This window comes from Carettochelys insculpta, chromosome 2 (genome assembly GCF_033958435.1).
Source record: "Carettochelys insculpta isolate YL-2023 chromosome 2, ASM3395843v1, whole genome shotgun sequence".
Lineage (NCBI taxonomy): Eukaryota > Metazoa > Chordata > Testudines > Carettochelyidae > Carettochelys > Carettochelys insculpta.
The window spans coordinates 99435803-99463297 of record NC_134138.1 but is presented as its reverse complement, the minus strand read 5'-3'; the positions used below and the strand labels follow the sequence as shown (position 1 = coordinate 99463297).

Below are 27495 nucleotides of genomic sequence, written 5' to 3'. Positions count from 1 at the left end.
GAGTCAGGAGCATTTAGATCCCAAAGGTGCCATACCAGAGAGGTGCAATCTGTATTTGTTCAGATAGAATGTTAAAAACACAGACATTTGAAACACGGTACACAACATAATTTTACTTCATAGTGATACAGAATAATGTGATATAATATTTATACCTTCATCTAGGACCAACCAAGCCATTGCTCTGCAGAAATAAAATATTGAGTTCTTCCTGAAAATTTCTTTATGGACATTTATAACATGAAATTTCAATTACACATTGTTTTTCCCATCATTTGAATGATTAGTCATTTTTGTAACTAACAACATTAATTGATGCTGTTTATAATTTCTCTAATTCACAGTAGTGTTCCTGATTGTTTGCTTTTTGATTAAACATGACTTCCTTTTACTATAAGCTGTGATTATGAAGAATAATGCTTATTTTTTTCCAGAAGAATTGTTTCTTGTCATACAGAATGAGTCATCTATCAAATATTTCATTCTATCACAGCTTGCCTGATATAGTGATTTAGTCAATGTTTAAAGATCTCAGACGAACTAGTGAATACATAATTTCTGTCAGATTTTAAAAATAGTGATCTTGTTAAATCCAGAATACCAAGATAACGTGACTGATGGCCAGATTCTCAGCAAAGGGAGTCTACGGAGATAAGCCAGTTCACATGAGCTGAGTATATGTCCCTGAAATCCAAAAAAAGACAGATCTTAGTTAATGAACTGTTAAACAAAAATTGACTCATAACTAAACTAGGTGTACCTCCTGCTGGAGTTAAAAATGGCATTTTACCAGAACACAATTTGGCTATGTCTACACTGAAGATTTTTCTTCAACTTTACTTATTTTGATGTTCTAATGTCAGAAAATCACATTCACACACCCACAACATCTGAAAAAGAGCAAAAGCAGGGGGTCAGCAAAAATAATTTGCAGAGCTGGAATAATTATTTAAAGGGAAAAGCCCTTTTGTCTTAAATTATCCTGTTTGGCTATGTGAACATTTGTTGGGGGGCGGTTCAGAAAAAAGAAAAAAGTGTAAAAAAGCCACAGATCAGAAAAATGCGTTTTGATGTTAGGAACCCACCACAGTACTGATAGAAAATTATCATACTACCTCAGCAATAATTAACTGCTTGGCTTAAAAATGAATGATAATTTCAGATTGTGGTGAAACCTTATACTTCCAGTGCCACTGTTTAGGAAGAAGGGTTCTTTCGAAGCTGGGATTTATTTTTGAAAGAACCTCACATACATGGCCTTTTTTCTTTCAAAAGAATCTCTTCTGAAAAGAGATTATGTAAATGAAGCATGAGATATTCCCTCATTTTCATTTTCCTGTTTCAAAAGTGGAATACAGGTGTAGACATGGCCTATACAGTTTACAGAATTTTAGAAATCATTAGGAAACGGATTGATAGTAAGAGAGAAAATGTCATAATTAGGGTAACCATATCTCCCAAGGCCACATACGGAATGTGGGGACAGCGATCCCCCAGCCTTCCCTTAGTCTCAGGGAAACGGCAGGGATGGGGCAGCTGTAGCTCCCTCCCCCACCCCCCACTTCCCCCCTACTTCTTGAGGCTCAGGGAACGCAGGCTAACCTGCTGGCTCCCTCAGTTGCAAACAGCATGTGCTGTGCTCTCAGCCCAGCTGCTGTGCCTGAGCAGCAAATATGGGACAATGAGTCCATTTAATAAAATAACTCTAGATGGCTTTTTGGTGTCCCAAATACAGGGGACTGTCCCGTCAAAAACAGGATGGATGGTCACCCTGTTAGCCCGAGACAGATTAAACTAAATGAAGTTATTACACTTTCCAGAAGATGGGGTGGTGTGCAAGTTCTATCTCCCTTCCTCATGTATCAATGGTAAGTGTGTAGGTTTAATAACATATTGAGATAAAACAGAAATAACATTCATTAAACTATATTACCAGATAACACTAAGAATAGGACTCCCAGCTATGTACATAAATGCTATTAGACAGCTCGGATGTTAGGCCAAACAGTCAAAAATTGAAAGAAATCACCACAAATCAATAGAATATATAATACCATATCCAAAGATGGAACAGTCTGTAAATCACTGCAGAGGTGTTTCAGGCAGCTAGCAGAAACGGTCGGGTGTAGATCTTCTTCTCTTCGGTTCATCTGTCTTCTTTTCTTGACCCACCGTCCTGAGTGCGGAATGCCTGGAAAGAATGACCTATGGTGGTGCGTGCAGGTGTATATGGTATAGATCTATAACTCACAGTAAAATAAAACAGCTCAGCTGACCTACAAAGGCGATCAGTGACTACACTGCTGCTATTGAGCTATCAGCTGGCCCAAATTCCCTGACTCTCCCTGCCAAGCCAGCCTACGAGGCTTAACAACTACTCACTGTGCCCTAGCTGCTGGTCTCTGGCCAGGGGCCTTAGAGAATTCTCAGTGAGCTTCTAGGGTGAGGACAAGCGAGAGAGAGAGAGGGACTCTGAGGGGCAAGCTCTGCCCCTTTATATGCCCTCTGGTTGGTAGGCAGATTTCTACTGGTTCCCGCCTTAACTTGGCACCAAAACTTCTCCCCTCTTCCAAGGGGAAGAAGAGGGAGTCACATCCCTCCCAAAATGGGGGACAAGTCCAGTTCTGGTCACCCCAGGTCTAAAAAGATATGCCAGAATTGGAAAAAGGACAGGGCAGGGAAACAAAAATGATTAGGGATATGGGAAAGCTTCTGTATAAGGAAATTAAAAAGACTGAGAATGTTCAGCTTAGAACGAGACATCATAACAGAAGTCTATAAAATCATGAATGATGTGGAGAAAGTGAATAGAGAGGTATTACTTACTGCAGGATCACATAGCAAGAATGAAAAAGACTAGTGACAGTGGGAGGAGGGAAGGCACCGGCCATATGACTCTCCACCCCCGGCTTGGGTAAGAACTGGCACAATGCCCTCCATACTCCAAGCCACGCCTCTCTCTACCTTCTGCTCCATCCTCCCCTCCCCTGCCCTGCCCTGCCTCTTTCCTTCAGCCCAGGGGGTCCCAGGGAACTATCAGGGTCCGTGCCAGCAGCAGGATTCCACACCATATTCCCATACCCTGCGCTCACTGGCAGCAGTGGGGGAGCCATCGGCCTCATGGGCTTGCTCCAGGGACCACCCCCACACTCCCCAGAAACAAGTGGCATGGCGTGGTCAGAGAGCAGTGCCACACGAGCTGGAGCCACCTTCCTTGCTTTGTCTTCCCTGCTGTTGCTCGTGAATACAAAGGAGTGAGAGGAGGGGCGCAGACTCCTGCTCCCAGTACAACCCAACAGCCTCAGTCCCCTGTGAGTCCACACCTTCTCCCTGCATTCACCGACAGCGGTAACGGGGAAGGCACAGCAAGGAAGGCAATGTGTGCATTGGGGAGGGTTTGTATTTTTGTATCACCAGTTGCAAAAATTAAAATCTCAAGAGCTCAAACCTCCCCAAATTAGATTTTAAAACACTCTCATGATGGAAGCAAATTATACTTTGGGTTTTTACTGTTGAGCTCCCCCTGCCAACTCCAGAGCATGGGAAACAATTACTTTAGTAAACTTGCTCAAAATCATAAAGTGATTTTGGCTCCTGGGCAGGAGCTCTTGTTGGATGTCTGATAATATGGAGCTTCCAACTTCTCTCCGAACACCAGCGTTAATTCTTTGTCCCTCCCGCCTCCATCTGCCTGTCTTCCAAATCACTGGTTAATTGTGCATCCACTCAGCCGCCACACCAGCACAGCTGCCTCTAGCCCCACACAAATTCAGTTCTCACATCACTTTCTCAATACCCACATCAATTCTGACCCTCTCCCTACTCACAGTCAACTCATGCTGCTGCTCCTGAAGTTCTCCATCTCTCCTTTCTAACACCTGAAAGTACAGTAGGGACCCCCTGTTCCCCTTTCCAGACCTAGAGAGTGGGTAACAGCTTCAGGGATTTGCTGCCAGCATTTTAAAGAAAGAGCACTGACCTGGTAAAGTACTGATCTAAGCGTCCGGAACTTTGCCGCAGAGCTCAACCAGCTTTTGATTGCAGTAGTCCTTTTTGCAGAGGCAAATATAATATTTTATTAATTTCAAATTATTTAGTTCATTAATTCAAAGTTGAGGAGATGAATGCGAGTGGAAAAGCAGGGTAGCTTGTTTTCCTCTTCGAATCTGTGTATAAAAATTAGAGAGTGTGAGCTCTGCTAGTTCTAAAATCATGATGGACATGGTGATCAGACAAAATTATTTCAATTCACTTACTACAGACACTATTTCCTTTGTTCAATAAATCAGTTAGTTTAAAATGCAAACATGTCTTATTAAACTTACCCTTTTTTTCCCCTTATGTATCCCAGTTCATTTAAGATTGTTTTATTTAACTAGGAAAAACAATTTTAAAAAGCTGTTCAAGTGCATTTTTAATTGAATACAATTTTCCTCCTAATGTAGCTTGACATATATCGCAAATAAAAATTAATCATATGATAAATAATAAAACATTCATAATTTTATAACATATAAAAATGTAAAAATTAAGACTCTAAACAAGTATAGAATTGCTTACATGTGTATCAATAGAGTGTATCTTCCAGGTTAGCAGTAGGAAGTACCAAATTTAATTAAAAGCCTATATTTAGTTGTCAATCAGCCTCATTAGGTAAACCCTCTTTATCGATGAAAGGGAACTATGCACAGTGGTAGCTCTCCTCAGGCAGTAACAATTTATACTGGGTTTGGTTATAAACAAAAGAGTTTTTATTAGACAAAACAGTAGGATTGAAGTCATTATAGATCATGACCAGACAATCAAACTGAATTACCAAATCAAACAATAGAGAAAACCCATAGCTAATTCTATTCCCCTAAACTCGTGAGAGCTTACCCTAAACAGTTGCTTTTATATCAGGTGAAATCTTCAGCTCATAAATTCTTATTTAACCTACACCTCCAATTAAGTTCTCTGTTCTCCTTAGGGTATGTCAGGCAATTTCCAAGGTATGTTCAAGACAAAGATGAAGCAGACTGGAGAAAAAGATGGAGGAAATCCCAGGATCCCTTTATACCTTTCCCAGTGTAAGGAATTCGAATTAATAATATACTCCAGGATAGAGCCTGTCACATATGCAGGTCACCTGTCCAAGTCCTTTTTAGGCAATCAGCCATTGCCTGTCTGCTGGACCGCATGTTCACAGACAAGTTCCTAAGATGTGCATTGACACCCATTAAGTGAGTAAGCACTGCTATCCCCTCCACGAGCCTCACTCTCACAAGAGGGTAGCCACACCTCCTATTGAGGTCTTCAAAGAGACAAATATTTGGAATACAAATATGCAGGCAATACCTATACATTCAACGACAAAAATGATACATCCACAAAAAGAGGATTTACAGATCCAGCAAGGTATAACATTAAACATGATAGGTCACAAGGCACCTTTTGTTCAACTGAGTTATATACATTTATACTGATAACTCATTTTCAATAAAGCATGGTGGGGGTCTACCACAGACTTTTCTTCTACAAAGGCTGGGATATCATGCCTCAGAAGTGGACAGGGCCTAAAGGCACAGACCTCTCCAGCTGGGTCGGTCCAGTGCAACAGTTCCCAGGTTTTAATGTCTACTTTGTATGCTTTGAGTTTGGCTTTCAAGGTGTCTTTATATCTGAGTATGGGTTGACCCTTAGAGCAGGTTACGATACTCAGTTGCACAGCCCTGTTTTCAATGTAGGGGAAACCTCCATGCAGACAACATGTCTGGTCAAGCAAAGCTGAGCCCTGATTAGCATGCTCTCAATGCCAGGGATCTGGTACGTCTCAAGGACATCAGTGCTGGGGATCCTGTTTGCTACTTGATGTTGCAGATGGAGCACAAACAGCAAAGGTGGGAGTTCTCCAGTGATTTGAAGTGGTACCGTGAGAGCATCTGTGTTTTGCAGCAGTAAAGGACTGAGGTGAGTACAACAGTGCAATAGATTTTTATTTTGGTTTTAGAGTGAACTTTGTCCCTTCAGAGCCTGTGGATGAGCCTGCCAAATGCCATAGTGGCCTTTACCTGGAGCTACGTGACATCACCCCACATAGTATTGCTGGAAAGTATGCTACTCAGGTACCAGAATTTTTTGAGCTGAGAGATGTGCTGGCAAGTGTGATGATATCATGGTCAGTGTTCCCTCCAATTTTTCCCATCCTGAATGGAATTAATGTTTTTATGTGCACCAGTGTGGAGGTGATGTGCAATAGGAAGGTGATGTGTAACACATCTCCTACATATTGGTGCACATGACAAAATTCATGTGGCAGGAGTAGGGCCAAGAGGTTCTAAGTGTGGAAGGGAGTTCGGGAGAGTGGCAGAAGGTTAGGGCACAGGAAGGTGGGGGCTGAGGCTGGGGATGCACATTTTAGGGTGGGGCTGTGGTTGAGGGGCTTGGGGCTGGGGTTGAGGTTCAAGGGCTGTGGCTGAGGGGCTTGGGGTAGGGGTTGAGGTTCAAGGGCTGTGGTTGGGGCTACAGGCTCTGAGCTAAGGGCTGGCGTGCAGGAGGGTGTACAGTCTCAGGGCAGGTGGTTGGAACTTGGGCTTACACGGGGGGGCTCTCTGCTGACAATAGGAGAGGCTCCTATCTGCCAGCGCAGGTGAGGAGGGTGCCCCTCGTTCCCAGCTGATTCCAGGTTTGGTAAGATATATCTCTCTCTGCTTCAGCCAAGAGCCCCTGCACGGGGCTTAATGGGAAGCCGTGTGACCGTGGTGAACACAGCTCATGGTACTTGTCATATTGGTGCTAGCTAGTACATGACCTCCATCTTTTTCAGAGTGATTGTGAAACTACACTTTGAGCCTTTGTCATCCAGACTTCTCTAGTCCAACAACACCGCTGGTACAGCATCATGAGTGACCCCATGGGTCACTCAAGGGGAAAACCCAGCAGGCTCAGACCAAGAGTGTTTACGGAGCAGGGAAGAGCAGACCCCAGTGCCCAGGTAAAGTGGAAGTCTGGGGTAATTAAGGAGCAAAACTCTGGGGGGGCCAGAGGAGTGGAGTCTTGTGAGGCTGGAGGAGCAGAGCCCCAGAAGGCCAATGTGCCAGGGGAACAGAGGTCCAGCATGCCAAGACCTGACAGCAGAGTCCCGGTGGGTTGATGGCCAGCAGAGGAGCCCAGGAGAATGAAGCTCCAGAGCTCAGGTGCCTTGATAGGCTGGGAGAGTGGAGTTGCAAAGCTGCAATGGCTGGCAGCAAAGCCCCAGTGCAAGCCAGGGGACCAGAGCCCTGGCAGGCTGGAAGCAGTGGCCAGAAGCAGAGCATCAGGCACTGACCTTTCCTATTCTGGCAAATTCCCTGGTTTGAGACTGGTGATGTCCCGAGTGTGCAGGACCCAGGAGGTTCAATTCAGCCTGTATGTAGAGCATTTGGTGGCATAAGCAAAGCAGCCCATGCTAAGCTGAATGTCAGAGAGAGAGAGAGAGAGAGAGTACAGTCATCAGCAAACAGGAGTGTTATAAATAGTTGTTCAATTAGTTAGTGCAGGCTCTGAGTTGCTGCAGATTGAACAGACCCCCTCCCATCTGAATTGGATGTTTATGCCTCTGTCAAAGTCCTAGAATGAGAACCAGGGCATGGCTAAGAAGACAATGGAAAGGAGGTCAGGAGACATTCTAGATCCTTGTTTGGCACCTTCGGTGACAGGGCAGTTCTCTGATGAGTCACTATACCCCATCATCATGGGCATCACGCCATCACAAAAATGAGCAGATGGTAGCAATCATCTCTGGGCAACCAATTTTACTGATGCTAATTCCAGCAAAAGACTCAAACATAAATTTGTAGGAACATGGGCATAATCAACCTCATGATAGTACTGTGGTTAACTGGTACACCAAGACCATTGCACAAACACTCTTTAAAGATACAGCAGTTTCCTCTTTAATCTTATGGCAACAAACACCTGCCTGAGACAATATGCACAGTATGCAGAACAGTCCCCAGGGGAGCCAAAGCACCACTAAACTTAGAGCTCTTGTATATACCCTTTTCAGCTCACACATAAATCTTCTTGATCACTATGAACCCTGGCATTCATTGGGTAGCATCTCCGAACAACAGCTCACTTCTCCAAAAATAGCTATATTTTAGGTACTCAAAGATGAAACAGACACAAAATAAAGTGAAACTATCCTCAGAGTGAGATTAGTACAAATCTGGCAAAACAACCAGAACTTCACTGACTCAAGCACTGGGGGCTCATACACAACTGTAACAAAACCAGAAGAAAAATACAGTCCTGTAACACTTTAGAGACTAACAAAATAATTTGTTAGGTGATGAGGTTTCATGGGACAATTCCACTTTTTCAGATTGGGAAATTCTGATGAAAGTAAACTGGCACAATAAGAAAGATAGAAAGAAAATTAAATGAAAACTGATAAATCAGCTACATAGGACACATAAGGGGGAGAAAGTGGTGTGGAAGACGGGGAAAAAAATTACTTACTGTGTATATTAAGTCACCACGAATATCAAAGATGGGGAAACTCTCCTTGTAATATATAAGGCAATTGCGATCTCTATTGAGACAAAGTAGCAAAGTGTCAAATTTGAGAATAAACTCCAGTTTGGATGTCTCCCTTTGTAATCTGGTGTTAAAGTCTCTTTGTCTTAGGGTGCAGATTTTCAAGCCTTTAATGCAACGGGCTGCTCAGTTGAAATGCTCGCTGACAGGTTTATGTGTATTCAGATTCCTGATGTTTGATTAGTGCCCACTCATTCTTTGGCGAAGTGATTGTCCAGTTTGTCCAATATACATAGCAGAGGGTGTTGCAGGGCCAGAGTGGAGGGCCCCTCAGTGGGAGCCCAAACAAACAGAAGGGCCAGCAGGACAATCACAGGCAGATGGGTGGGAGAGGGCTCAGCCTAACTGAGAACAGCTGGCCTCAATGACTGGGCCAATAACAGGCCTTTAAAAACCCTTCACCGGGGAGGGGGATGAAAGAATGTGAGGAGAGTGTGAGAGATGAGCAGAGAGGTGCAAAGCCAGAGGAGTGTGGGGGAAGAACAGGTTTGAGAGGTGCAGAAGAGAGCAGTAGGAACACCAGTAGTCATGCAGGGAGAGTAGGAGCTTCTACAGATCAAGACTGGGGACCTGTGACTGCTACAACCTGGAGAAGTTACCAGGGGAACTGTCTGAGGAAGTGACCCAGGGAGGAGAGCTGTTGTGCCAAGAGCTAAGGGAGTCAGATCCTCCTACTAGCAGCTGCACAGGGTCCTTGGGCTAGAAGCTTGCATGAGTGGGTGGGGGCTGAGATCCCCCCCAAACACCCCTTGCTGGGGTGAAGGCAACTGGGCCCATAAGTGGTCTTAATGGACTGAATACAGGGCAGAGGCCCAGGAATAGGACTGACTGTCACAAGGGGTATTGCTGGCATATATAACATCAGTGGAGGTACAGGAATATGAATCCTTGATCATGTAACTGACCTGGTTAGGTCCAGTGATGGTGTCTCCAGAGTAAACATGTGGCTTGAGTTGGCAATGGGGTTTGTTGCAGGGAAAAGTTCCAGGATTAGTATTTGTGTGGTTGCTAGTGAGAATTTTCCTGTCATTAGGTGGCTTTCTACAGGAAAGCACAGGTCTCTGAGAATGTGGCATGTTCCAGTATAGGTTGTAAATTTTTGATAATGTGTTGGAGTAGGGGGCTATATGTGATGACAAGTGGTGTCCTGTTATTAACCTTCTTGGGCCTATCGAGATGTAGCTGGTTTCTGGGTATTATCTGGCTCTGTCAATCTTTCTTTATTCACCCTGCCCCGCCCCCCCCCCTGCCCCTGTGTGGGTAACTGAGTTTTACAAGTGTTTAGTAGAGATCTTGAAGCTTTTGGTCCCTGTCAGTAGGACTGAAGCATTTCAGTGGAGCAGGCCCTAGTATTAAAGACCTGAAAATGTGCACCCTAAAACAGACAACACCCAATTACAAAGGGATGCATCTGAACTGGAGTTTAGTTTCAAATTTGACATTTTGCACCTGTCTCAATAGGGATAGCAATTACCTTACATGTTACAAGAACTGTTTCCCCATCTTTAATCATAATCCTCTCAGGCAAGTCACAATGTAATAAACAGTAAGTAATTTTCTTCCCTTCTGTCCTAATATAGCTGATTTGTGAGTTTTCATTTAACTTTTTTATCTTTCTGCTAAATTCTCATTCTGCCAGCTTACTTTATCAATTTCCTGACCTGAAAAAGTGGGTCTGTCCCACGAAAGCTCATTGCCTTAATAAATTATTTTGTTAGTCTTTTTTAAGTGCTATGTGACTGCTTTTTTAGTCTGTGAAGATATGGACTAACAAGGTTACCTCTCTGACTAAAACCAGAAGAATTCAACTAGTTCATGCATTTCTTGCTGCAAACTCTAAATACTGCAGCAAAACTAAACAATCAAAATAAGTTGTGATGGAAACTGCAATTTCCTGTTATATCCTTGGGAGATCCTATTGAATTAAGTGTAAGAATCTTTGGGGTTCATTATATTAAGTGAATGGGCTATGTAGGGGGCTTGGGATTGTATGTAAACTCTCCAGGGGAAAGTGAGACAATGTCAGACCTGGGTATTCAACAGACTATGCTGAACAACGTGCCAGACAAGAACAGACTGTTAAGTAGTCATTCTGGGGAATATCTTGCGGTAGGTAAGTGCAAATTCCTATCTCTAGTTATGCAAAACCCCAGCTTGGAGAATGGGTCTCTGATCACTGATCATGTGTTACAGGAGTCCAAGATCAAAAGCTCAAGCTCTATACAGGAAAAATGGAACTATTCAGATGGGTTATGAATCTGAGATGGTTACAAGATTGTAACTATAGTAGAAAACCACTTGTTTTGCAGCAGTGATGACTATCAAAGCCCAAGGCTGGAGTCGGATGATCGCCAGTAAGCCTTGTAATATGCATGTAAGTTCTGATTGGTTAAATATAGTTTTAATGATTTTTTCCCATGAAAATGTGCTTACTCCATAAAGAGCTGTGTGAACTTATAATGCTGTTCAAAGTCTCTGCAAATAAAATGGAGTGCAGCTGCTCACAAACTAGGTTGTGTTGCTAGGATTACTGCTGTATAGGCATGGAAATGTCCAGCACACACAATCCCAGGCATGACCCAAGGGAGATGGCTTGAGACACTGGAAGGGGAAAATACAGGTGCAGCGCCAGCTACCAAACACTCCAGGAAAGGGGGGGGGGGGGAATGAGGGTTATTCCAGAAGTCAGCGTAGGTCTAACACGGAAGTTTGTATTGGGAGTGGAGTATGTGCAGGGAGGGGAGGCGCTACACTAAAGCGATCGATTTTAAGAGTATATACATTGAGCCAGCAAAAATTGGCATGTTGCTGATCCTGCTACATGAGTACTGTGTGCAGATGGTAGTCCATCTCTAAGGAATCAAGGTGGCCAGAGACAAGCTGGAGAGGAGCAGCCAGGGCAGAGGTTGAGTGGTGGTGGAGCCAGATACAGTTTGGAGAAAATGGCCTATTAGACAGGCTGCTGGGTAGTTCAGACTGAAAGGGAGGACCAAAGTTGCATCTGAGGGGGATAAGCTGGGTGGAATGTGGGGTGCCTGGAAGCAAAGCAAGGGGCCCTGGTGAGGAAGAACAGGAGGGAGTACCACGGGGTGTTGTACCAATTGGGCATGGGGTGGCTGTCTCAGAAATGCAAGAGACTCAATTAGGGATGCTGGCCAGAGCTGGGGTGAAGTCAGACCTTGGCTGGGGATCTGAGCCCTGACTGAATTTATACTTTGGCATATGGAAGAAAACAGGCCAAGGTATACACTCTGCTGAGCTACTGCCTGTAATACATGTATGCAGCAGCAGCAGGTGTAAGACTGCAAATCCTTCCTGTGTCATGAAAAGAGGATGAACACCATTTTCTGGTGCACAGAGCCACACAGTGCTGGTGCAACTTTGCCATGCTGGTTCCAGGATGGGAACATCCCTACTACACAGCAACCCTCTCGCCTCTGTTATGTGTCAGTGGGCCTGATACCATTCTGGTCTCTTACAGCTCTAATTTCAAGAGCAGAGAAAGTGCCCTAGGGCCAAACCTGTCCCAGCTAGGATACCTGCACCTGTAACAGGGCCTGATATGGCTGCCTCTGTAGAGCTCACTCGTGTGCTGAGCTCCATGTGTCCACCTTCAAAACACCAATTACAAATAGTCCCATTCTCTTCTCCCCCCTACCCCTGCCCTGTTCCATATCTCATGAGTGCTCTCACTCCACCTGGGCCTACTATAACATTTCCATACCCAGATGCAGTCTGCAAGCAAACTCTTGCCCCACCTTGGGTGAGAATCTAGGTCTGTGGAGCTTGGGACAGGTGCAGACCATGAAGAAACCCATGCAAGCAGGTTATGTGCCTCTGTAAGTGCTGCCCAAAGGGTGCAGAGCAACAGCATCACCCTATTATCTTCTGATTAGCCCATGGTCACTATTTAACCCCAGATGATGTGCCAGAAGTTTGATCACATACTTGGAGATATTCTTCAAATTCCTTTTTGGCCTTCCTAATTATATTTTTACACTTAATTTGACAGATTGTTTCTTTCTATATCCCTCATTAGGATTTAATGTCATCTTTTTAAATGATGCCTTTTTATCTCACTGCTTTTTGTATGTGGTTGTTAAGCCCCAGTGGCACTTTTTTGTGCTCCTACTGTGTTTTTTAATTTGGGGTACAGCCATCCCTCATTTAATGAGTATTTCATAAGTACTTGCTAAAACAAGGAGTATGTATATCTACCTTTATTCACTGAGTGAACTTCCCCTGCTTATATGAGTGGGGTCCCTGGCTGGGGGGCAGGGAGACCTACACCCCTGCAGCTGGCTCAGCTCTAGCCGTGGGGTCCCTGGTGGGGAGACTGGCAGTTGGAGCCTTCTCCCTCCCTTCCCTCAGACATGCAGCTGTCTGACAGCCCTTTCGCTGGGGAGAAGAGAGGGAGAAGGCTCTTAGCAGCCATGAGCTGATCAGTTTCCTGGCTGGGAAAGCCATGGGGAGACTGGAACCAGCCTGCCCCTGGTTCTGAGCGCCTTGCACTATGGGAGCCAGGAAACTGGCCAGCCCTGGTGGCTCCTGGATTCACTCCCCTTGCAGGAAAACTTGAGTTATGCAGGGGTTGCAGGAACAAACCCTGGGTAATGCCAGGGTTTACTGTATCAGACCCCGCTCTGCAGACCTCACCCTCAGCCAGGTTTTAACTGCCCCCCGCTGTCCCTAACTGCCTCTGGCCTTAAACCTGCCCAGCGGCCCCAAACCTCCTCCATCCTTAGACCCCCTGCACAACAGCCCCAAGCTGCCCCCAGCATTAGATTCTTGCTGAAGTCCCAAACTTCAGCCCTCTTAGACCCCCCCCCATATCTTTCAACAGCTCTAGCCTGAGACACTACTCCTTCTGCAGCCTCTTCACTGGGGCTGCTAGGCTGGGTGGGCTCCCCCAGCCCTCCTACTCCCAGCAATTAACTCTGGTGTTAAGGTTTCAGCACCTAGGCATAAGTTAATTGCTATCCCTAGTGATAGAGTAACAGACAGCTGTGCTAGTCTAGATACTATAAGAACAAAAAAGCAGTCCAGTAGCTCTTTAAAGTGCTACTGGACTGCTTTTCTAGTGATAGAGAACTGCTGGAGATGGCAGCTATCACTATTGATACCTGCCTGAGGCAGCAGTGTTAAGAAACTGCAAATGGTTTCTTTAACAGCCATATGCAGCTGGAACCTGCCCAGCTTATGACATTTAACAAATCTAATGGGACCCATATGTTGGAAATCCCTGCTCTATGTACATACACTATATTCTAACTCTGGTGCCAAACTATTCAAATACATCACAAAAGGACCTAAACTCAACTGGTTTATGTCAAGTTACAAGCCCTTGGAACAAATCGGAGACTAATACATGTATTTTAATGGGAATTTAGCGTCACTGTTATGAGTTCTTGCCTATGAGTAGAAATTTGGGAACCAAGTGAGCTTGTATAGTGAGGGATGAATGTACATAGTTAACTTAAGTCTCTTATGTTGTCCATGAATCTTTCAAGGATTTTATTTTTGGCACTGGACCTTTTAATTTCCGTTTAACTAACCACCTCATTTTGTGCAGTTCCCCTTTCTGAAATTAAATGTCAAGGTGTTGGGTTTCTGACATGTTTTTCCTGCCACAGGGATGTTAAATTCAATAATATTATAGTCACCGTTTCCAAGTGTTCCAGCTATATTCACTTCTTGGAACAGATTCTGAGCTCCACTTAAACCTAAACCAAAAATAGCCTCTCCTTGTGTGCATTCCAGAACCAGCTATCCAAACAGCAGTAATTTAGCATCAAGAAACTATCTTTGGATCCCTTCCTGAGGTGACATTTACCCACTCTATCTAGAGATAGTTGAAATACACGCTTTTTTTTTTTTTATTTTTATAGCATCTTTAATCTCCCATAGGATTCTAGTCACTATTACCATCCTGTTTGAATGGTCAGTAAAATATCACTACTTCTATATTCATATTATTAGAGCATGGAACTACTGGAACAGTTTGGTTCATTTGATTTTCACTTCTTTTTTCATATATATATTGCCACTTCCCCAACAGCATAACCTGCTGTCTCTCTGATATATTTTGTACCCTGCTATTAGTCTCATTGATTATCCTCATGCCACCAAGTTTGTGTGATGCCAATTGTGTCACTGTCATAATTTAATATGATTCACTTTACTTCATCCATCTTATTATTTGGACTTTCAGCATTTGTACAAAAGCACCTTAAAAACTTGTCACTATTTAGCTGTCTGCCATTTCATGATATGATTGATTGCAACTTTTTCTTTTGACTGTTTCTTATTAATCTTATCCATATTTTACTTTCTCTTCTCTTTACAGGGATATAGGTATCTCAGGAACAAACTTAAAAAAAAAAAAGAGAAATGGCACCTCAAGGGCAAAAATGTGCATGACTGTGTATTTCTATACAAGTGCAGACAGCTGCAACTACTGGAATTTCCTACAGGGATGCTTATTTTCTTTATTCTCTCTTTTCTATTTAAGAAAGTAGGTATACAGGGGGAAGCATCACCATCCTCTCTTGCATTCTGTCAAAGCCTGCATTCCAATATCTGAGGCTTATTTCATTCACTTCATTTGACTTGTCTAGGACATAATGCTTTAGGCTGTTTGAATAGAAGTGCTGAACAATAAAATCCAAAGGCAGGTGAATAGGAAATAAAAGGAATAGAAGTGGCTTTAATTTGTAAAGAGTCTCTAGTTTCTCCTAGACTTTCTGCAGTTGCTTCTCTCTTTCTCTCTCATATGCACTGATCTTTTTAGATAAGACCTCTGTCAGCTCCATGTTCTCCTTCCCAGCAAAGTGATTAGTGGGAGTACCATGGTAGAACTCTGATTATGATATAAGGTTTGGGAATCCTGCCTCTCAGAATATCTGACACCCCTATCACCTCAGCACGTGTGATCTAAAGAAAGACGTACATGTTCAGTGAGATACTGCCTCATTTCAGTGCAGATTTTTAAGGTTGTATCAGTACCTGAGGACAGACACGGTTTTGCCAAGGGGGCTGTCCGCACAGAGCGCTGTCATACCTCCCCTCTGTAGGGGCAAGTCTGCGGAGTCTGTATAAAGGGAGCAAGTAGGGTGCTACCTCAGCAAGCTGGGCGCAGGGTAGGCTGCCCTTGCTCCGCGGAGAGGGCCCCAACAGCGCCCAGCACAGCGTAGCCGGACCCTGGGCCAGCAGCTCCCGGCTGTGTTCCCGGAGGCAGGCGCCCCGGCGTCAGACGCACGTGGGGCGCAGCGGGGAAGCTCGTGCCCCGGGCAGCACAGCTAGTTACAGAAGCTCGCCTGTCGCTCAGCACGTTCGGCGGTTTGGCGCCGCGAGTGCGGGGTGGGGGGAGAGCGGGGGAGGTACGTCACAGAATTCTGAGCCAGGCGCTGAACAGGCAGCGGAACGGAGAAGGGCGGGGCTCCGCTCCTGTCGCCGCATCCGGGGGGGCTACTACCCCCCTCCCCACCTGTAAGCTCCCCTCTCCCGGCCCAGAACGAACCGTGACGTCAGCCCAGGTGCTTTCCCTTGAGCGGAGTTTCGAGCGCCTCCGGTAGGCGGAGGCTCGTGGTGAGCTGGGAGGGCGCATGCGCTCCAAGGCGAGCGATTCGCGGGCTGCTGTGAGGCAAGCAAAGGCGGAGCGGGCGGCTGGCCGGGGCTGGCGCTCGCCGCCGCTCGTGCTCGGGGCGTGGTGAGCGAGCCAGGTGGTAGGAGGTTATGAGCCTGCCGGACTGCAGCGGCCACCCTCGCTCCGGCCGCCGGCATGGCAGCCTCCATAGAACAGGAGTTCCAGGAGATCGACGCCGTTAACGACTGGCAGGTTCGCTACCTGGTGAGTGAGGGAGAGGTTACCTACATCGGGGCAAGCGGGGAGGGTAAGAAGAAACGGCGGCCCCAGCCGGCACGCGCGGCGCTTGCCCTGTACTGGGGAGCGGAAGTCGTTGGGCCACAGCTTGATTTCAGGTGCGCGCAGCGGCCCTAGGCTGGCTGCCTCCTGGCATGCGCCGAGAAGGGACGGCAAAGGGAGGGGGAGACGTGCGCCCCAGAGTGCGCATGCTCATTAAGGAGATTAGCGGGGTGCTCCGGTCTGGCGGGAGCACGCATGCGTCAAATGCGAGGGAGGCGAGCGGCTGAGGCGCTTGCTGGTGGAAGGGTGCCTGCTCCAGCGGGCCGAGGGGACTCGAAATACGCGTGCGCACTGTTAGTTTTCGGCTTGGTCCCCTCTCATTTCCTGCACTGCTTTCCTGGGCGCTGTGTGAGGCGGTGCCGCCAAGGGTGTGTCAGGCTGCTCCGCCGGTCGGCTGTGCCCTTCGTGCGCTGCTCACCTCTCGGCCTGCAGCAGGGGTGACAGTTACCTAATTAGAAAGTAATTCTTACGGGTGCAATGTACCCTCTTTGGCGGGGTCCCAGGGCTGGGGTGAGTGAGTGGCAGTTGCGACCCCACCCCCCCCAGTACCTGTAAGTGTGGGGTGGAGTACAGAGGGCTGGGGGAGGGGATTGCCCCAACAGGAAGCTCAGCAGGCCTCAGGGTCAGGACCAAGCCGGCATGGTCAGAAGAGGGTTGTTGCTAGGCTGTCCCATGGCAGATGGGAGCCACTGCCAGGCTCTTCTGGTAGCTGGCTGGGAGCGCACAGATTTACACTACAGCGCACCCCAGCCAACCTTTTTCACTGCTGCCTGCCTCAGTAAGCTGTTGATGCCAGGGCCAGCCTGCAGCAAAATTGAGCACCCCAGCCAGCTGTTACGGGGCAGGGCATCCATGTGTACTGCCTAACTTTTCACCTCTCATCTGGACTTTTATTAACTAAAATGAAGTAAGTGTATTAAGCAATATCTGTGAAATACTCCTAACATAGCAGCAGGGAGCTGCAGTAGCTCCAGGTCCTGCTGGTGACTGCTGCTTTGACATTCATGTCCGTTGGTTTACAGCATAGGGCCATTATTCTGGGAGCAGTCATTGCTGGTAAAAGTCTAATGGTACCTCACATGCCGTAGACTACTTCACAAGTAATTTTACTAGAATTTGCATGACTCATTAAGGTCTTGGGTCAGAGCAGTTATGTCCTAATTTTGTAAAAATAGCCATAGTTAATATGCACTCATGTCCTTTGAGTTAAGGTTTTATAACACAGTCATGCAAACATTGCTAAGTTAGCTTGCACAATGTCTAGCAGATCTGTTGGTATTAGGCCCTTTTCACAAATTAGGAATAAGCAGCACTAAGTGAATGTGACTTCCCTATGTGAAAATCTCTGGAAGGTGGAGAATAGATAGCAGATCTGCTGACTTTCTGTTCTATTATACTGTGCTTTCATTCTGTTGAATAAAATCTCAGTGGACTTTACGCTTAGTGCGTATATATTTAAAATATAAAGTTGATCTAAAACAGTGAAAGAATACCAAGACTTGAATTTAACAGGACAGATAACATCTTATTGAGCAAAATTCACAGATGGTAAAGTGTACCAGTGGTAATTCTGTAGCCAGAAATGTCCACCATTTCTAAAAATAACATTTGTTGAATATCACATTGTGCGTACCCATTGTTTTGAAGTTCTTCCCTTAATCATCACAATTTTATTCTTAAACCTGATGGAATGAACTCCCATGGAAATGTAAATAACGAAAATTCTGGAAGGCTTTTCCGTTAGAGATTTCCTGTTCTAAATTCAGCTATATTATGTCATTTTAATGAGTGTAGATACTTCCAAATTCTGCCATTTACACTTGAGTGCTGTCAGCTACTACTTGTAAGTAATTTTCCATTTATCTCTGCTCAGTATGTTTTAGTGTTGTGTTACATTTCTGTAATTTTATGAAATAAAACGTATTTATTACATATAAAATTTTTTTTGTGTTATAGAGGCAAAGATATTTTTATTCAAGTATTTCTGTTGGGGGAGAGTTTATAGGAAATAACTTCTACCACTGATATCTTATATATTTGAAAAAGCATTACTTTCTTCCTGCCCCTCAAAACTTCCTCTCCCCCCCACCACTGTATAAATGGGCAATAGATTTAGTAGTCAAGGGAGGCTACAAGTTATGCACAGGGAATTCCCAACGAGAAATTGAAGAGGTGAAAGAAGGTGAAATTTCCTTCCTTGTAGAATGAGCCCTGCAATTGCATGGGCTTGCCAGTGTTTGTGGAGAAATTCTGTGGATCTCGGGTATTTCTGTAGATAGAATATTGGTTTGTTGGCCTCACGTAATTCACTTCTCCCTCTCTCCCTGCTCAAAAGCAATGTCAAACGATCTTTTGGACATGCTGTCTTTTCTGATTGTCCATGCAGACACCATAACATGGCAAGCATGGATTCCACTCAGGTGCAAACTGCTGTGGCACACACCTCACACATTGTACTGAGGCGTTTTCAGAGTGTAGCCAGGAGCTGCCTGCTCAAGGAAGAATGTGAGGAGGCCACAGACATGGACTTTCAGGAATCCATACAACAGAGTGTTTAGCATATGCCGGCTGTAGTTGGTCCTATTGCTACAATGGAGCACTCAACTCTGATCCCATGATATGTGCTGAGACTGGTAGGACTGCACAGTTAAGCAAGTATGGGACAATAACCAGTGGCCACAACACTCTGCGTGCTTAAAGCCACTTTCATGGAACTTCGTGAATTGCTTTCCCCTGCCCTTCGGTGCTGCAGTACTAGAATGAGACCCACTCTGACAGTTGAGAAGCAACTGACAATAGCCCTGTGGAAAAGTGCATGTCAGGCAGCTGCTAGTCAGTTGGGAATCAGTTTAGGGTTGGTAGATCTACAGTGGGGCTGCCGTGATCCAAGTAGCCAGGGCAATCAATACACTTCTGCTAGGAAGGATAGCAATTCTAGGAAATGTAGGACATAGTGGATGGCTTTGCTGTGATGGAATTCCATCAATGTGGAGGGGCAAGAGGGATTTTCATTCCATATCTCTTAGCACAAGACTTCCTTATCCAAGAGTACCTAAACCATAAAGGGGTACTTCTTGGTGGTATTGCAGATGCTGGTGAATAACAAGGGCAATTTCACCGAATCAGTGTGGGATGGTTGGGAAAGGTACACAAAGGTGCATCTTGAGGAACTCTGGTCTGAGAAAGCTGCAAGACAGAACTTTCTTCCAGAACTAAAAGTTACTATCTGTGAGGTTAAAATGCTACCGTATTCTTGGAGACGCAGCCTGCCACTTGGTCCTGTGGCTCACAAAGTTGTACATAGGTAGTCCAGACAGCTTTAAGAAGCAGTTCAACTATAGGCTGAGCAGATGTGCAGAATGGTGGTAGCATGTGCATCTGCCTGTCTAAAAACATGCTTTTGGGGGGTCTATTAACCAGTTAAGACCACCGGAGAAAGCAGTATTCCTGTTGTAGCTGCTTGTTGTGTGCTTGGTCATATCATCTGTGGAAGATAATGGGAAACTAAATGCAGGGGGGGAATGAGACAGATCATCTAGCCCAGGAATCAGCAACCTTTCCAAGCCAGAGTGCCAAAACTGACCTTTTGACCTCAACGTACAATTCGAGTGTCGGTGATGCTTTTAAACATCACTAATATTCTTACTTACAACAGCTGCATTTCTAAATTAAGATACAGAGCTTTACCATTTAGATAGTGTTTGATAGCATTAGCTGGTCTTTGGTTAATCAAGCTCCTGCTGTATGGGTGTGGGGGGTGGGGCTGAGCTTCCCCCTCTTGTGTTGATGAAAATTGGCTCAGGTGCCACTCCTAGTAGCTGTGCCAGGGGTTGCTTGATCTCTGGTCTAGCCACTAATTATGTGCAGCCAGACATCTGGGCAATAAGGCAAGGCACTACGAATCAGAGAGGCTTTCAAAACCAGTTTGATGAATAACTGGACAATGATGTTACCGTTATATATGTTGCTTTTAACAAGGTGGCCCTTTCAGTGGGTTCACTGTCCTGTAAACTGTTCCCCTCCCCAACCACAGTTGACACAAACAATAAAGACCCCGTTCTAATATTATGCATTTTTATTTAGGAAACTGGGAACAGAGACGGAAGAGGAGTTGATAGCGTGAACTCTGATGGAGGCAGGTTGCTAGGGCAAGAGCTTACTGCTATTCTTGACTATAGTAATGAAAGCTATGAGAATGTCAGCTATCCCTGGGAGTTGAGTGAAAGGCTGCCTGTGACTACTCCATCCTGCCACACCCACATTCTAGGGTGCCTAGGAGAGGAAACTATGTAACTTGGTGAGGAGGGCAGGGAATTCACTATAGGGTGCAGGTGGTCTCTGTGCTGCAGATGCATTTTCCATACTCACCAGCCTCCTCGTCAGTTGTTTGCTTCCCTTACAAGCCTCAACATCTTTTGGTGTTTTACATTATGTTCCCTACATGTTGTTCTCTCTTTACAGATTATATACACCAGACGTTGTTCTCTGTGCATTCAGTTGTGTCCTGTTGGTGCATGGAGATTACATTTTCTCTTAAACATTTTATCCTATATACATTTATTTTGCCTTCTGATCTGAAATAGCTGACAAGCTTGAAGATCTGGGGGAGTGAGTAACATAGCATTTGCTGCAGATGAATTGGTGTGAAAGAAGAAGGGTAGACTTCAGAGAAGTTACCCTTATAAAGCTCAGAAGGGTTGGATAATGGATAAAGTAGTGTACTACGCAAAAATTGTGTGTTTATGTATGAGGCCAGATGCACCATTTAAGTGCCTAACTGGCAGGTGGAAGACAGTGCAATGTAGGGCAGCTGGACTCGGTTGGGGTTCTTGCTCATTTGCCTCCACTTTGAAAACATCTTATAGGGTGCTTACAAAGTGTAGTCCTTGTCGCTATGTTTAGGTCTGTGCATTTGCAAGAGGGGCAGGGTTTGTGAGGAGACCTGCAAATAGGGTGAGGGAGTGCTCATGTGGCCAGCCTGTGATGTGTCCCCACCGACCATGCCTGCACCTTTCAACTCTCCCTTCTCACAGTGACTTGCAAGTGGGCAACCTGTTCTCTGGGATGATTCTTTTAAGCTGTTTGCGAGCAGGGCAGCATACCTGGTATCAGGATTTGTTGGGGATGAACAAACGACAGTGGATTGTCTCAGAACTACTGTTTAGAGAGCTTCCCCTATTTCATCCAGATTGCCATATGATCTTGGTTTTCCCCTAATCAGAGAGCAGAACAGGGAACAGAGGCTGATGGAATGTACCTGAAACTAGGACCTTAAGCTGCAGTACAAAGTACTGCAGTGATGCAGAATAATTTACTACTGGCGTGGCAAGGTATCCTACCATGGAGGGCTGAATAAGGCAGGCCTTCCCAGAAAAGTTGTGAGAAGGATTAAAGAGTATCGGTATGAGAGCTTTGTAGAGAGATGCAGGGAGAATTCACGCTTCATCTCCAGACACGTTAACAAAACTTTTCCAGAGAGCCACCATTGTGTAGGCCAAGGATCCCCAACCTGTGGGTCAGGACCCAAAGATAGATCTCCATTAGTTTTTGTAAGGGTTGCTGGCTGTGTGGCTCCGAGCCACATATGGCTCTTTAAGGAGCCATTTCCAGCTACCGCTGCTCACTCTTCCAGCTCCCAGTCCCTGCCCTGCTGCATTGAAATGGAACTCAGTTTAATTGGTTTAATGGCTGGCAAAAGGTATCAGGCTGTTAAACCAATTAAATTGAGTGGAACTGCAGGTGTGGGGAGGGAAGAGGAGGCGGCAGCGGTGGCCCAGCAGGGGGCACAAGCAGCACTTCTGTGATGTAGGTGGGGTGACGTTTTGGGGCTGTGAGGGGTTTAAGCCTGAGTGGAAGCAATCAAGATGGGGAAAAAAACATTCCCAGGGGAGAAACTCACCCACCCACTGAGGTTTCCAGTTGCCTTGGGTCACAAAGCCTTACTGATTTGTCAGAATGGGTTGCTATCTTGAAAAGGTTGGGAACCGTTGGTGTAGGCAGAATGGCTGCTGCTGTACCCATCAGGGCAGATGAAGCATAAAACCCTGATTACCAAGGTGAACTCTCCAGAGGTGCCCTCCCCTCCATCAGGCTCTGGTGGCAATAAATCCTGGGAGGGGTTTGTCTCTAAAGATAATGAAAAGTCTTGCCTGTCTGAGAGAGTGGCTCCTCTGCTTGCCTGCTGAGCCGCTGCCGCCGCCTCCTCCAATTTCCTCCTTGTTGTTGCCCATGGCTGCTGGAACAGCCACTTGAGAGGGGACGGTGGTTGAATCACATGCAGCTATTCGTAGAAGCAGCATGTTTGAGGCTGTGATTCAAACAGATCGTTTGCTTTCTTTGTTTTGTGGTAGTCTTGCCTGAAATCCTTCATTTTCTTGCAGCACTACTGGGTGTCCCTGCTGTATCCTTTTTCCACCATGCCCTGTGTGATTGTTGGCATAGATGTCAGCATTTCTTTGGCTGCTGGAGAGTTGTGCCTTCATAAATTCCTCTCCTCGCACTGCAATCAGATTCAGAATTATCTGCATGCTGGAGCTAGTTTATGACCCTGGGCATTCATAGTCAGTTACGCTGCTGAGTGTGTTGCTGGGCTTACCAACTGACCAAACAGAAAGTGAAATTCAAACTTGTCTGTGGCTTTTCCTGTACACGGAGTAGTGCAGCAGCATTAAAAGTGCTGGCCAGAACACTCGCATTGGGGAACCATGGGACACTTCAAAGGGTGTGGCTTAAGCAGTGCTGCATCTGCACTGTCCCAGAATTGATCATGCAAGGTCAAATTTAGCACTGCTCCTTCTTCCAGAAGAAATATAGGCATTGACTTCAAATGGCCTTAAAATCGGAAGAAGGTGCTTGATGGTATGGGCTGATAACATTGATGTAATGTGGCTAAGATTAGTCTAAACATGTACAGGGCACTCTGTTCTGACAAAATCCACGGGCCAGTAGGAGGCTGAGGGACCAGTGAGTCCCAGCAACAAGGAGCAGAGGCCAGTTAAGAGTCCTGCTACAGGAACCCTGGCCGGTCCAGGAAGCCAGCAGCAGCTGGTGGAGTGGGACCTGGGGCCAGGGCAGTGGGGGTTGGAGAGTAGTAAACTGGGAGCCAGTCAACAGTCCAGAGGGGAGTCTGGGAGTGGGGCGAGTTGCCAGAAAGGAAACAGCCTTCCCTGATCCAGCAAAATCCCTGGTTTGGGACCACTCAAGGCCCAAGACTGCCAGACCAAGGAGATGCAACCCATAGTATTGTACAACCAGGCCTATGAGAGAAGGGTTTAAGGTAATTTGATTTTGCTTGGTAAACAAAAGTTTTCCTTTGGATAATTATCTTTTAAACTATTGCATTTCTAGTCGTTTGACCTGATGATAAACTGTCATAAGTATGTGTTCAATTTTAAATATACACTAAACTTTTAAGGAAACCCTTTAGAAATAAGGATAATGTGATTTATCTTTATGGGAAACGAAGCAACACATGCCACACAGATTTTAAATGTGTATATATATATAAACAAATTAGGCATTTAATGATATTTAAAATTCAGATCTGGCAATAGGCTCTAAGTTCATTTTAGGTTACAGTTCTTTAAGTCATCTCTGATTATTCCTGTTTTGAGAAGGAAGAGTGGGATTGTTTTGCAATGAAGTTGGCATGGAAGGCGTATGTACTTTTTGAAGCAGCATTTTTATAGATTGAAGGAAGCCCACGAGGAGATTATAATAGTCAGGACTACTGCAATGGCTTTGCTGGAGAGAAAAAAAGAATATCTTTAGACTACAGAAAGATTGTCATCACTGGGTGCAGCAGACAACTTATGCCAGTTGCACTCTAGACCTCTTTTTAGCAGGGGAATGTTACAGATACAGCCTCTCATAGGTCTTGAGGGTTGTTGGCCTCTCTAATCCAGATGCCTGCATCTGCTCGCTTCAGAGCTCAGCTGTGGGGACTACCCTTTAGATCTCAGTTGCAGGGCATTTTCAGACATCATCCCCTCAGAGCCTTTAACTCCAGCACATTGTTTACTGTCCTATAGGATATGGCGTGGTGCCGCTCTGCCCTTCCACACCCCTTTGCTGGAGTGGGGTCTTCAGAGGATCAAGCTCAGCAGCCTGTGTGTGCAGAGCCTCCATCCCAACTGGGCAGGGCATTCCCCACTCATGGTGAGCTGAAGAGCTGGGCTTTGCAGGGTCCAGCAGCCAGTAATGGCTAGTAGCAGCTCTACAGTCTCCATTCTGTATTGAAAACACGAGGTTCTTTGTGAATTCCATTTTTGCATTCCCTTGGGAGTAAGTGCCTGGATGGAGCAAGGATGAATACAGAAGAGTAGGGCTGTTAGGAAGAGCATGGGAATCAGGTATTCTCCATATCCACTGAAGGTAGGACAAGAAACAATAAGCCGAGAGAGAGAGAGGGAGAGGGAGAGGGAGAGGGAGAGTGTGGTGCAGGGTGGATTAATAAGTTTTCGCGTATCTGTCATTTAGGAATAGTGATGTACTGGACTAGTTTACCAAGAGAGGCTTTGGAATCCCCGTCATAGAGCCTTTTAATCTGTAAGAGATGATTTAGGTATATTAGGGCCTGCCTAGGAAGAGGGGAGGTGGGATGAATGACCCCTCCAAGGTATCTTCAGCACTATATTTTTATGAAATTGTGTGTTTAGAGGTCACTGTCATTAGTCAAGGGCCAGTTGGTAAACCCCTTCTCCATCTCTTCACACAATCTACTTCTCCATTCTTACAAGCCTGTTAAATAGAATTATCTTTCAGCACGCTCTGGACATATGACTGTTCCAGGAATTTGAGTGCAAACCCTCAAAACACTTCCCTTGCAATACTGAGAATGGTGTGTGGTGACTGCTCGCTGTTGGAGTTAATTGCCTTTATTGCATTCCAAACACCCTGGATGTGACCCAGTCACTGTGTGAGTTGGGTCAGAGAGCAACCTTGGGACTCTTCTAGTAACCACAGCCAGAAATCAGGAGCTAATTCAGAGTTGTCTGTGTGGTACTGAAGTTGACAAACACTATCAGTTTTGACAGCAGAGAATAGTTCTACTGGATTTCACAGGCACTTCGTGGTGCAGAGAAAATATCTGTCAAACAGTACTGGTACTATCCAAGTCCCATTTTTGGCCTGGGTGACACCACATGAGACCATGTGCAAGGAGCATATTCATGGCAAATCCTTCATCCTGACTTGGTTCATGCCATGTGAAATACCAAATAGTTTTTTATATCTGTGTAGTGTTAACTAATGACCAGACAAATGCAGGGAGCTTTTAGATGTAAATGCTAAATAGGTTGCACCTCTATAAACTGGATTTTATCCAGCAACATCTGTGGTCCAGCACTCGTGGAGGCCCTGGGAAAGGAGTGTTCACAGGGAAAAGCTGGGGACCCCATGCTCAGTAACTTCTTTTCCTCCCTGCTAGAGCTTGCAGAGCATGACAAATAGTTCATTTGTGATGTTGAAGCTCAGGAAGGGAGGGGAGAAGCAAGGACTGAGTGGGGGGGTGCTTAGATGAAGAGGCAAGGCGGCAGAGGAGCGCAGCACTTCAGCTGGCAGCAAGAGCCAGGAGTGTAGCTCTGTGACAGGGTCTCTCTTTCCCCAAGTGCTCCCCTACCTCACCTCTGTCAATAATGGCCTCTCTGCTGCCACCAGAGCAGGGTCCTGTAGCTTACTGACAATAGAGATGCTTGGATTGACCTCCTCTGATTGTGCAGATTCCCTCATTCAGGACCAGGCAGGTGGTCCTGAGCTTGCCAAACAAGGGAGGTTCAACCCATATGCAATAGTCAAGTTAAATACCAGGCAGAAATCATGTCCTGAGCAAAGGTGAACCATAATGAACTGTAATATGATTACGTTAAAATACTCTTTTTTGCTGTGAAGAATATTGTTCAGAGTAACTTGAGGTGTTTATTAAACTACATTTTTTTGTTTTTGTTTTTTTAATAAGGAAATTCGACATAAATCCAATGACTATCCTCATAGAGTTGCAAAATATCCAGAAAACAGAAATCGAAATAGATACAGAGATGTCAGCCCATGTAAGTATATGTTCTTTTGTCAATGTGATTAAATGCATAAATAAAACAGAGTTTGGTCTCTAGAACTGTTGTTGTTTTTATTTTTTTTTTTTCCTTTTCCAATTGAATCTTATGAACGCTATATGTATAATGGAAAATGTTTTGCTCTGAGAAGTTTGTTTTTGTTTCTAGTTTTTTTTAACCATAAAAAAGTTTAGTTCTTCTATAAACTGGCTTGCATCATAAAATGTGTACCTAGGGGAAAAGTGAACTACAGTAGACCCCTAAGATATGAGCACTCGAATTGTGCATATCTTGGGTTAACGCAACTGAGTGGTGGGGAAGCTGATGCATAGCACCAGCTACCCACCCCTCAGAAGAGCGTGGAAACTGACCAGTGTTGCTGCACTGGTCAGTTTTCCCGCTCCTGTCGGGGGCAGCAGCCATCTGGGCTGCTGCCACTGATGGGAGAGGCTTCCCTGCCAATGACAGGAGCGGGAAACTGACAAGGACAGCTGACCACATTAGTTTCTTGGCTCCCTTGAGTTGTGCAGGAAATTTATTGTTTGAATTTGTTGAATTTATTTGAATTTATTTTTTGAATTTATTGGTTTGAATTTATTATTTACACTGCTTTGAAGCTGCAAGTGACTGTGCCATGTTCCAAAGGAAGGTAAAAAATTACCAAGGTCTCTGCCAAACCGACCTGAAAAATTCCTTCCCAACCCCAAATATGACAGTCAGTTAAAGTCTTGGGATGTGGGAAAGACCCAGCAGGCAGGTACCTGGGGGAAAAAGTTCTCGGTTATTTGGAGCCTTCACTATTTGCTGTCCTGTCTCCACGGACAGGCGATTTTTGTTTTTGGCAGTTCCCAGAGGGCCATATGCTCTTTCAGGAAGACAGATCATAATCTGCTCCATAAATTAATCAAGCTCAGTCTTGAAGCCACATGTGCTACACATGGGAGGCTGTTTGAGAGCTTTGTT

At 45.3% G+C, this 27495-nt stretch overlaps 1 protein-coding gene and 1 long non-coding RNA gene across 3 annotated transcripts in view; one reads left to right on the top strand and one right to left on the bottom strand.

Moving 5' to 3' along the window:
- Positions 1 to 57: 57 nt before the first annotated feature.
- On the bottom strand, positions 58 to 16575 carry LOC142009428 (uncharacterized). Its single transcript, XR_012644469.1, has 5 exons — positions 16433 to 16575; positions 7307 to 7431; positions 3980 to 4166; positions 2055 to 2205; positions 58 to 684 (listed from the first exon to the last, which is right to left on the bottom strand). It is a non-coding gene; the product is annotated as an uncharacterized LOC142009428 (long non-coding RNA).
- PTPN2 (protein tyrosine phosphatase non-receptor type 2) overlaps positions 16002 to 27495 on the top strand; it is a 48411-nt gene continuing 36917 nt past the window's right edge. Inside the window, exons 1-2 of one of the 2 annotated variants that reach the window (XM_074987488.1) lie at positions 16002 to 16408; positions 26439 to 26529. In XM_074987488.1, coding sequence (XP_074843589.1) covers positions 16340 to 16408; positions 26439 to 26529 — 160 coding nt within the window. In that variant the 5' untranslated portion in view covers positions 16002 to 16339. The remainder of the gene's footprint in view (positions 16409 to 26438; positions 26530 to 27495) is intronic. The other variant, XM_074987489.1, reaches the window with a different exon arrangement.